This window comes from Anabrus simplex, chromosome 1, assembly GCF_040414725.1.
Source record: "Anabrus simplex isolate iqAnaSimp1 chromosome 1, ASM4041472v1, whole genome shotgun sequence".
Lineage (NCBI taxonomy): Eukaryota > Metazoa > Arthropoda > Insecta > Orthoptera > Tettigoniidae > Anabrus > Anabrus simplex.
Window position 1 is genome coordinate 814,806,615 of NC_090265.1, and position 12,507 is coordinate 814,819,121.

Consider the following 12,507-nt stretch of genomic DNA (forward strand, 5'->3'; position numbering starts at 1 on the left):
TTTTTTTTTTTTTTACATACCTGACATCTGACTCATTGTATCTCTTGTTTATTACCAAGTAGATCGTTGTTCAAATCCCGGACAGTAATAATAGAACTGCGCACGAAGGTACATTTAAATTTGTTTGTATCATAGTTCACTTTTCACTATGTTCTCTGTGGGAGATCCTTCTTTGTTGGCAAAATGATAGCTGGTATTTTCACAAACACACAAGTTGCTCACGCAAGTTTCGTCCGGTTCATGAAAGTGATTTTTTGTGCATATCTTGTGGTGATAACGGTGCGCTGCCAACTGGCTGGGTACATGGCGAAGTTTTTGATTGGGTCCATCCTCTATCACGGCGTCCGTAGAGTAGAACTCTTGCCATATATCTCTGCGCTTTCTCTATCTTTTCTCGGTTGATTGCAGATCGCAATGTGTTATTCTTCAAGTCTTCCGTAAGGAAAATATCCTTCTCACCAGCTTCTAGACAAGTCATGAAGGTGTGAACCTGGATAGGCCTAAGGCTGCTTACAAGTACCGCGATTTCACGTTTTAAATGGTAGGTAGGTTTCTTGTAGTCAGTTTTAACCCAATGAGATCTGGTCCGTACGTCAAGATTGCTAGGATCTTTGCATTGAATAGGGTCGTTGCCGTTTGTGGAGGCAATCTTCTAATTTTTTGATTCCATAAAATGCTTGTATACAGCCGTCGCCCTTTCCTATATATGTATCTCGGATAGTGTAAGTAGATTTTCCAAATGAAAAAGTCTCGTCCCAATAATTACACACGTATGTACATACATCCTAATTACTGTATGAATTGGCTGTGTGCTTCGGTTCACGTAGCTGTGAATTTGACTTCGGGGGATGGTGGGTTCGAACCCCACTCTCAGAAGCGCTGAAAATGTTTTTCCGTCGTTTCTCATTTTCACACCAGGCAAATGCTGAGTCTATACCTAAATTAACGCCATTTTCGCCTTATTTCCAGCTCTACCCCTGTCGTGTCCCATGAGATCTGGCTGAGTCGTAAAAACAAGGATTACTATTATTATTATTATTATTATTATTATTATTATTATTATTATTATTATTATTATTATTATTATTATTATTTCGTTCGTTCGTAATCTGTTTACCCTCCAGGGTCGGTTTTTCCCTCGGACTCAGCGAGGGATCCCACCTCTACCGCCTCAAGCGCAGTGTCCTGGAGATTCAGACTTTGGGTCGGGGATACAACTGGGGAGAATGACCAGTACCTCGCCCAGGCAGCCTCACCTGCTATGCTGAACAGGGGCCTTGTGGAGGGATGGGAAGATTTAATGGGACAGGCAAGGAAGTTAGGTACCATCCCGGCATTTGCCTGGAGGAGAAGTGGAAAACCACGGAAAACCACTTCCAGGGTGGCAGAGGTGGGAATCGAACCCACCTCTACTCAGTTGACCTTCCGAGGCTGAGTGGACCCCGTTCCAGCCCTCGTACCACTTTTCAAATTTCGTAGTAGAGCCGAGAATCGAACCCGGGCCTCTGGGGTGGCAGCTAATCACGCTAACCACTACACCACACAGGCGGACATTATTATTACTTCTTACTATGCGAATTAGCAGTAAAGTGTCGCCTTCCGTATCCCAAGTTCGTGGGTTCAAACCCGACGGAGACAGAAGAATACTCGAACGCCGGAAAAAAGGTCAACAACGATGATGTGCCGAAGCAGTGGCCCTACGGTTAGGGTCACGTAGCTGTCAGCCTGCATTCGGAGGATAGTGGCAAATGTGTTATTATTAATATTTATTTATTTATTTATTTATTTATTTATTTATTTATTTATTTATTTATTTATTTATTTATTTATTTATTCATTTATTTATTTATTTATTTATTTATTTATTTATTTATTAGGAGCCTCCGTGGCTAAGGCGGCAGCGCGCCGGCCTCTCACCGCTGAGTTCCGTGGTTCTAATCCCGGTCACTCTATGTGAGATTTGTGCTGGACAATGCGGAGGCGAAGACAGGTTTTTCTCCGGGAACTCCGGTTTTCCCTGCCATAATTCATTCAGCAACACACTCCAATATTATTTCATTTCATCTGTCATTCATTAATCATTGTCCCAGGGGAGTGCGACAGGCTTTGGCAGCAGGCACAATTCCTATCCTCGCCGCTTGATCGGGGCTTCATTCATTCCATTCCTGACCCGGCCGAATGACTGGAAACAGACTATGGATTTCCATTTATTTATTTATTTATTTATTTATTTATTTATTTATTTATTTATTTGCCGGGCCATGTGAGAAATCCTGTACATGCACTTCACAAATAATCTGCAAGTACCTTAATCAAGGCCACGGTCGCTTCCTTCCCACTCCTCGCCCTTTCTTATACAATCATCGCCGTAAGACTTATCAGTGTCATCGCCCTAGATCGAATTCGACAATTGTGATCATGAGTCAGACACTCTACCACTGATCTACCGAGGCAGCTTGACACCATCGGCTCATAAGAACGGGGAAAATAAGAGTGTTGACTACGCAGTACTAGTCCTTTAGATGAGTTTATTTGCTGGAGATGATGAGCCTTTAAAATGATTTTCCATGATTTCCCATTTTCTCACCAGATAAATGCTAAAGCTGAACCTGATATAAATTTGCTTTCGCTTCTTTCACAGTCCTAGTCCTTTCTTACGCCGATTAAATCCTTTTTGTACAGATTTTCAGCAATTTAAGTAAACAAAAATTGCCATACCGCTGCCCTCTGTGGACATAAAACTGAATATACAAGATGAACCGAAATTCACGCCCACGACGAGGAAAGGGCGTCTTTCAAAATTGACCAATGAAAGCGATTGCTCGGCCATTTCTAGGATCGTAGTATGTAAGTACAAATGGTTTCTAGAGGACCCACTGCAATCGCTGTTGACGATTAAGATCCCAGATACCATACCACCTGACTACATTTACGAAATAAAAGAACATACGCCTCAACCCAAGATCGACCCCTCGACCTCCTGCATGCTAACCCAAAACTCTATCCACTGCACCAAGTGTACAGCACGACTATGTGCTGACAAAGGTAGTTACCATACATGTGGTTACAGTGTTGCAAGATTACCACTCTTCAACGTCCTTTTTCTGCTGGATATACTCGCAGGACGAATTTTTGTGAGAGACATTTTTTTATTGCTGGCATGTGAGGAGTCGCGCTGCGACGCCCGAGTGCGCGAATTTCGGTTCATCCTGTAGAACAGCATGATGATTCTGTCAATCAATCAATCCAATCAATCCAATCAATCAATCAATCAATCAATCAATCAATCAATCAATCAATCAATCAATCAATCAGCATTTAGGGTCGTCGCCCAGGTGGCAGATTCTCCTCCTACTACTACTACTACTACTACTAAATGTTTTCATTCCTCTCCGGAAGGGGGAGGTGGGCCTCCTAGACGGAGAAGCCGTCTCTCAGGCCAGGAGATTTGTATCGGAGAGGAGATGTGCGGAGAAGGTGAGGGGGTTGACGGCCGTGGCCTATACTAGGAACTGCCCCGGCATTCGCTTTAGTGCAGAAGAAATGAAAATCACGAAGAACCATTCTCAGGACAGTCGACGGTCGGAACCAGCCCCTATCCGTCTCCCGAATACAGAGGCATAGATCCACGGCAGAGCTGTGGCCACCCCTCCTCTGCGTGGTTGGCCGGTCGGAGTGCAGAGCTGTCGGACCACAGACCAGCCGTGGTCACTTGAGGGCCGAGACCCACTCTGCATTCGCCGACCTGACAGATTCCCTAATAGTTGCTTACCTAGCTTTTTCTTCATTTTCAAATAATTTGGAAATTTATCGAACACTTTCTTTGATAACTTATTCCAATCCCTTACTCCTCGTCCTAATATTTGCCCCAATCTGTCCTCTTGAATTCCAACTTTATCTTCATATTATGATCTTTCCTACTTTTAAGAGCTCCGCTCGAGCTTATTCGTCTACTAATGTCATTCCACGCCAACTCTCCACTGACAGCTCGAAACATACCACATAGTCGAGCATCCCGTGTCCTTACACCCAAATTTTACCAGACCAAATTTGCAACATTCTCGTAACACTACTCCTTTTTATTCATAAGTTTCCTAACCTCGATGTCATCGACCTGTAAGGAGGAGAATTTTTTTCGTGTTAGATTTATATTCCTAGCTTGCGAATAAAGCATACCATCTTGCATTTTCTAGCCCATTATGTAGAAGGTAACATTTGTTTGTGCTAACGTAATGAGGGCACACAAAAAACAGTTCCTGTATATACTCGTTTCACTGCAGCAGCGAATACGACCAAAATCAAAATACGATAAAAACAAAATATAGTATCTGAAAGAAACTTCTCGTCTTTGCTCGTTGCTATAATTTTAATTACTATTTCTTCCCATTTCTATTACTGCTTTCATTGTAGTGAAATACCAAATATTAGTATACCGTGACTTGGTTGTCTTCACAATTACGTTGCTGGATTTACGTAAAACTTTCCTTGTTTATAGACTGCATACCCAGAAACGATAAAAATGACGAATATGAATTGGTGACCATTTGAATGCTTCGCTTATTATGGCCAATTACGATATTAATAATCCATTTCGCCAGCGTTTATTTTGAATTTTTAGCAATTCCATTAGGTGGATTTAATCATAGAATGTCTGTTGAAACATATTATGCATTCACTAACAACGACATAATGAAGTAAGCTAAAGAAAGCAAACGGACTAATTATGATTCATTAATTAGCTTAAAACCCGATTATACTTTAATTTCTCTTTATTTTAAGAACTCAATAAAACAGAGTATTTACATTTATCAACGCATATAACAAAGATTCCTTCCCTTGGAAAGAAAATCACAGTTACATCAGATCCTCTCTTTTTTGTATTTTCCAAATAATAAAAGAAAAAATAGAATATTCCATTTAATTCACTTCTTTCACTAAGTCATTTGTACTTTTCATACTGAGTGCTGAATGTGTTCCGTACCGGGCGAGTTGGCCGTGCGGTTAGGAGCGCGCAGCTGCGAGCTTGCATCCGGGAAATAGTGGGTTCGGATCCCACTGTCGGCAGCCCTGAAGATGGTTTTCCGTGGTTTCCCCATTTTCACACCAGGAAAATGCTGGGGCTGTACCTTAATTAAGGCCACGGCCGCTTCCTTCCCATTCCTAGGCCTTTCCTATCCCATCGTCGCCATAAGACCTATCTGTGTCGGTGCGATGTAAAGCAAAATAGCAAAAAAAGAAAGTATTCCGTAATTCCTGAGATTTTTATAGACTTAATTATTGAAATGCCAGCTTCTATCCTGAATATTTTAGTTTTTCTCTAAACGATCGAACAATAAACGGTCTTAATGAACGGCGCGTAAGGACCACTTATTTAACTTTCGAGGGTTTTCTAACGAGAATGTCAGCTAGAGATGTGTTAGCGGAATGTTTTTAATAGAAATATTTCTAAATTTATATTATATTTATATACTGTATTTTCTTAATATTTGGTATGAAATACAATTTTACATACACAGTACTTTACCAAATAATTGTATTTAATATGCAAATAGTCGTCTCATAACACATGTTTGTAGAAATACAAGATGACATTTTCTCGTACTATATAATACCTGAATTAAGTTCTATGGAACGAAAGCTTCTTCTAAAATTGGTATTGCAGACTTTTGTCCAGATGTATATTAGCTCACGTGACTATACCCGATATTTAGGAAGCAATTATGGTTGTGTATTACGGTGCAGATAAAATAGTGATTACCAAGAAATTTAAATCCTATTCATTAAAACTTGTGTAGCTCTACACCCAGGTCTTTTCAGGGCAGTAGAAATTTTATTAGTAGATTGCACAGATACTACGCCCCCTGTGCAAAATCAAACACAAAATAATATTCAATGATAAGCAGGGGATTAATAATTACGATTAACTGCCTAATATTTCTTAGCCAAAATATTTTAGGTGTGACGTGATGATTGAAATGACCTGTCCCTAAACAACCGACCTCGCATTATCTGTATAAACATATAATGTTTTAAATTATACTATTTTATATCACTTTTGAACTGAATACAGCTTAATCGGATATGGACGAATACATTTGCATTCTGTGTACATCTATACTAAACTGGTGTTCCTCACGGGTGGATGTTAGGTCCCAGGCTGTTACGTTCATCGACAAGTGCACCAGAGTACGACCCCGTAGTGACGGGGTGCCATCCTTCTTAGCAAGTGGAGGAGTTACTGTTAATCAAACCCAAGGATACGGGTTCGGGTCCCGGATGGGACGCGCTGTGAGGACTGTTGTGGACGTGAGAGCTGGCCGCTCCATGGGGCTGAGACAAAGTATATGTCCCGGCCACGGGTGCCCGCTCTATAAGAGTATGTATGACTCCAGAAACATCTACTTAATAAGTCATAATTTTTTAAATATTATTTTGAAATTGAATAACCACATTGTCAATTTAAATATGTTTAATTAATAGTTTCTTTCCTATGTATTGTAGAAGTGCTCAATTACCAAAATTAGTTTTTATTTACTGCTAGTGAAGTACTGTAAGTTCTCGATCATACTGTTTGCATTTGTAATGATTATATTTATTTAATTATATAATTCAGATTTAGATGTTTTCCGACTGCCCAGTTCAGTTGCCATGGGTATAATTAGGAATATAACTAACTACCTGTTGAAGAGGCAGGTGTCACTATGCCTACAAAATTCCAGGACGGTTTTAGCTCTTGCAATGTTATTCCACGTTGTCTCGTTAAAGGAAGGGACCTGTGCAGTTCTGCCAGGGGACAACAGTCTCTCTTCTGAAACGTGGTGGTGTTGTGGACTGTTCTTGCTGACTGTGTTCACAGTTTATCCAAACACTGTGTTCTCATTGTCTGACTTACTTTTAGTTTCGTTGCCAAGAGGTACAAAAGAACATCTGTTAACATGACATAATGATGTAAGGAAGTGACAACAATCGATAGACTGCAGCACAAAGAAAGATACACCTGTCAGCGGGTGACCGGCTGCACAGTCCCGTTGTATAGGCGTTCGCCTCTTGTACTTACGATTTCAGTTTCTTGAGTCTTCAGGCCGAACCATGCTGAGTGGCGCAGACGGTAGAGGGATTTCTGAGCCCATGTTTGCAGTTTCGCTCCCGACTTGGTCCGGTGCTGTTTGAAAGTGCTCAACTTCGTCAGCCTCGAGTCTATAAATTTCCCGGGATGTAAAAAGTGTTGGTTTATCCTCTAGCGACATCCTGTCAACGCAGCGAGCCACATATTCCTCTTGTTTTGTTTCAATATGACCAAACAATCTGAGTTGAGATCTGTGTTACTATCAGATGTTGGTTGACAACGTTATTCCAGGTTTTGTCCACCGGGCAAGTTGGCCATACGGATAGAGTCGCGCAGCTGTGAGCTTGTATCCGGGAATAGTGGGTTCGAATCCGAATCCAACTGTCGGCAGCCCTGAACATTTTCACACCAGGGAAATGCTGGGGTTGTACCTTAATTAAGGCCACGGACGTTTCCTTCCCACTCCTAGGCCTTCCCTATCCCATCGTCGCCATAAGACCTATCTGTGTCGGTGCAACGTTAAGCAAATAGCAGGTTTTGTGCAGCCTGGTCCTCCACGAACCCATCGTAGCTTCCCCAATTCAGCTCCGTTCAATTTCAGTTCGCCGGCCCCGTGACCTAGAGGTACCGTGTCTGCCTCTTATCAGGAGTCCACATGATCGATTCCCGGGCAGTTAAGGGATTTTAACTGCATTTGTGGGCTCGTTCGAGGTTCACGGAAACTACGTGATTACAATTAATGGAGTCGAAACTGAAAACAATATGGCTTAAAATGAATGAAAATCCACAGCCTGTATCCAGTCGTTCGACCGGGTCAGGAATGGAATGAATGAAAACCGCATCTAGCGGCGAGGATAGGAACTGTGCTGGCTACCGAAATCTGTCGCACTCCTCTGGGGCTATGATTAATGACTGACAGATGAGATTTTATTGGAGAATGTTGCTGGAATGAAAGATGACAGGGAAAACCGGAACACACGGAGAGAAACCTGCCCCGTCCCCGCTTTGTCCAGCACAAATCTCACGTGGAGTGACCGGAATTTGAACAACGTAAAACAGTGATGATAGGCCAGCGCACTGCCGCCTGAGCCACGGAGGCTCAGATGGCTTAAAAAAGGAAAGAATATTCGCTTTGTACAGTGATAAATGCACCTTCATTTGATTGCTGAGCAAGGAATCGATTTCTGCGTTTCTTTAACACCATAAGTCGATGACTTGCGTTGTTTCTCTAGATTTTTTACATGTTTCTTTACGGCGCACCGTTTTATGACGACGATGCGACAGGGAAAGGCTAGGAGTGGAAAGGAAGCGGCAGTAGCGTTAATTAAGGTACAGCCCCAGCATTTTCCTGGTATGATAATGGGAAACCACGGAATACCATCCTCAGGCCTGCCGACAGTGGGTTTCGAACCCACTATCTCCCGAATGCAAGCTGATCGCTACGTGACCCCAACCACGAAGTCACTTGCTCGGAGTGTGTCTAGTAAACATATTCCGCCATGACGAGAACTCTTCTATTTGTTTCTCCATGACTTCCCCATGACAGCTTGTTTATGTGTTCTGTGAATGTACTGGTACGGTATTTCAGAACGTTTTACATGCTGTCTTGTGCAGTTTATGAGGTACATTTGAATTATCTGTTTGTGAAATGGATGTGTCTGAAGTTGTTGTAACTACAAAGACTATCAACAAGAAAAGAGCGAAAGATGAAGCCCAACAGATCACAGTATAAATCAGTGACTACAAACATACGATTGAAGCCAGTGGTTTCATTGGTTGCCTCCAGGTGCACACTTCAATATAAGCCACAAGGTCAGCACATCTGTTGATCTTCGAGCAGTCAAGATTTTATTTTTACAATTTGCTTTACGTCGCACCGACACAGATAGGTTTTATGGCAACGATGGGGTAGGAAAAGGCCAAGAGTGGGAAGGAAGCGGCCGTGGCCTTAATTAAGGTACAGCCCCAGCATTTTCCTGGTGTGAAAATGGGAAACCACGGAAAACCATCTTCAGGGCTGCCGACAGTGGGGAACGATCTCATTATCTCCCGAATACAAGCTCACTGCTGCGCACCCCTAACCGCACGGCCAACTCGGTGCACCGAGTTTCACCCTGTCCCTTCCGACTATCATGTATCACGTCAATCATTTTATCTAATTAACTCCTCTGATGAAAATGAAATGTCGTATGGCTTTTAGTGCCGGGATATCCCAGGACGGGTTCGGCTCGCAAGGTGCAGGTCTTTCTATTTGACCCCCGTAGGCGACCTGCGCGTCGTGATGAGGATGAAATGATGATGAAGACAACACATACACCCAGCCCCCGTGCCATTGGAATTAACCAATTAAGGTTAAAATCCCCGATCCGGCCGGGAATCGAACCCGGGACCCTCTGCACCGAAGGCCAGTACGCTGACCGTTCAGCCAACGAGTCGGACACTCCTCTGATAAAACTGACTTTAGGAAGGGCATCTGGTCGTAAAACAAAATCGGTACGAAGATATTTCTCACTTCATACACGACCCCGTACAGAAATGGGATAAGGATCGCACATACATTATTATTATTATTATTATTATTATTATTATTATTATTATTATTATTATTTCTTTCCTCCTTCCTTAATCCGTTTTCAGTCCAGGGTTGGTTTTTTTCCCTTGGACTCGGCGAGGGATCCCACCTCTACCGCCTCAAGAGCAGTGTCCTTGAGCGTGAGACTTTGATTCTTGGGGGAAGGGGGGAGACAACTAGGGAGGAAAACCAGTACCTCGCCCAAGTGGCATCACCTGCTATACTGAACAGGGGCGTTGTAGGAGGATGGGAAGATTGGAAGGGATATACACGGAAGAAGGAATAAGGGGCCGTGGCCTTAAGTTATTTATCATCCCGGCATTTGCCTGGAGGAGAAGCAGGAAACCACGGAGAACCAACCCAACTTAGCACACTGGGGCGAAAAGCTGGCAACCAGGAATGAGTTAGCTGGAAAATTTATAATGTCCAATAGAGGAAGTGTTCCAAAAAATCCTGATTGGTTAATAACTAAATAAGAAGGAAGCAGTAGAAGTGTTGAAAACTTTGATACGTGAAAAAACAATCTACGAAAACTTCAGATTTCCCACCTGTCGCAATGCAAATTTCTTAATAAATTAGTTAGAGTTCGACCCGTTAGGGGAGAAACAAAACCGATCATAGAGACATCTAGCAGTAGGAAATAAATACATTGAATAACAGTACTTCAAGTTCCATAACAAAGATGACCGTATAGCAGGCGTGCAGTTTAACAGGGTGGGGAAGGTGTACCCCGGTATATTATTATTATTATTATTATTATTATTATTATTATTATTATTATTATTATTATTATTATTATTGTACCGGGCGGTACACCTCTACACCGTTTATTTAAAAGTTGCGCCAGTTGAAACTCCTCTTCTGGAGGAAGGTTGAACTTTATCTATTCTATTAATTCTCTACTTTCTCAGAAGATGTCACCACGTGGAAAATTTTGAGTTTTTGAACTGTGTCACTTTTGATGTGTTTTTGTTTAGCTTGAAGTAAGAAGTGTGAACTTTCTCTTCTAGAGGACACTACTGAAGATCAACAATAGTGCAACCTAGTGCGGAGTCAAAGAACTATTTTGTTGAAGAAATTTTTATTTCAAATGTTTGTTCTTTGCTAAATTTCTTTCTGTTATTGTTTAAGTTGGCTGTATACCCCTCTCTTTCCCCTTGTTTTGCATGTAGCCAATCCCGAATTTCTTAAATTAATTTCTATCCAATCAGTTGTATCTTCCCCCAACTTGAATCGATTGCGGGGTCCTATCCAATAAAAACATTGTGGGCGGGTGTTTTCATTCCCCTAACGCCTAGAAACTTCCGCGAGAGTATATAAACTGCTGATTTTAGGGTCTCCGGGCCACTTCTGTTCCATCTTTCAGTGTATTAAGTACATAGCAGGAGGCGGGAAGCGCCTCTTTCTTCTTCAGCCGTTCAACACCAGGTAATGGTCTATTAATAACTTCTTTTCTTGCTAGGTCGGCAGTTTAACACTCGCGGCGGGTTCGAAGCATTTCCATCATGTAACCTTTTCCTAAAATGTAATTACTCTTTTCACCTTTTTCTTGTAAAGCTACATATTGGGATAGAGAGTGCTACCCTCTCGAGCTCCCACTCACATTTGTTTTGAGGTGAACTTATTTTCTCAAACTATTCTTCGTTTATGTAATGTAAAGTGTTCTTCTCTAAGTCACCTCTGTAGTATGGGATTAACCCTTGCGTTAGTGGCCCAGAGCCAGATTAGGTTTTAAAAACAAAGTGTATTAGGAGTGCAAGTTCGCCTCCTCTCAAATTGTTATTTTAGAGGTCATGTAATCAACCTTCTTTTCATGTAATAGACCTCAGTAGGTTGGGTATTTTACCCCTGTGAATACGTCCTTAGAAGGACAGCTTGAAGGTAGAGTTTAGTGTGGCCTTGTGATAGGCTTACAATTTTGAGAGCGGATCGCTCTTTGAAATTTGTTTCTGTATGCCTCGTGCAGGCTTTATGTGTAATGTTTGGAGCCAGTGCTCCTGGGCATGAATGGGGCTTTCTGCCCCTTGGCTAAAATTTTTTTTGGAGTAAGGCGGGGCTGATGGCCCAAGAGTTATGAAGTAAGGGCACTGAGCCCGAATCCAGTAATATTGTACCTACATTTTTGCTACTCTGTACCTGTTATGATTGTTATCTCTTGTTTTTGAAAAGAAAATATAACCTAGTTAAATTTTAAATTAATTTTACATTGCACGTTAAATTCGTAGCTTGAAACCCATTCACACCCGCACCTTCTTTCACCTCTACCTACCACGGATATCTCCGTAATCAAGTGGTAGCAGAGCGTGGTTGAATGGGTCTCAATTTAGCCCCTTTTGACGGCTAAACATTGCTTTAATTCGAACTCTAACAATTTTCTCAGTTGCTGGAATTTTTTGAGTTTTTTTTTAAATTGTTCTGTCATCATGTCCGGCCCTCGCGATGTTCTCCTCCTTAACTACTTGCGCAAAGAGGAGTTGATATACGAGTTAACTATCAGAAATGTGCAATCTGGAGGCACGGTTGCAATCGACACCAACAAGCTTAGAGAGTCCCTTGATTTGCCCATTTCCATCCCCAATTTGGGAGAGAAAGAAATTGATGACTCTCTTTCCACGATCGTCGAGAATATTACTGGGCTAGCATCTGTAGTCAGCTTTTTTGATGAAAACGATCCGTCTCCTAACCAAATTAAGCGTGTGCAAGGCAGATTATATCACTTTTCAAATAGAGTTAATGATCTGTTGTCTCTGAAGGTGAATGACGTTCAGAGGAAGCAAGCTAATACGCTCCTTGAAACTATCTCTGAATTGTCTAGTAAGGTCACTCAATTGCTAACCGGCGAAGTTCCTCCCAAAACTGATCAACCCGC

At 42.0% G+C, this 12,507-nt stretch overlaps 1 protein-coding gene across 4 annotated transcripts in view; it reads left to right on the forward strand.

The window, feature by feature from the left end:
* Nucleotides 1-12,507, forward strand: part of Pde11 (Phosphodiesterase 11) — a 703,554-nt gene that overhangs the window by 536,484 nt on the left and 154,563 nt on the right. For 3 of the 4 annotated variants that reach the window (XR_010858547.2, XM_067136341.2, XM_067136342.2), the window contains exon 2: nucleotides 6,150-6,376. The exons of the other annotated variant lie outside the window; for it this stretch is intronic. Coding sequence is in view for 2 of the 3 variants with exons in the window: in XM_067136341.2 (XP_066992442.1) it covers nucleotides 6,277-6,376 (100 nt within the window). In the remaining variant the exon portion in view is untranslated. The remainder of the gene's footprint in view (nucleotides 1-6,149; nucleotides 6,377-12,507) is intronic. 4 annotated transcript variants of the gene reach the window in all.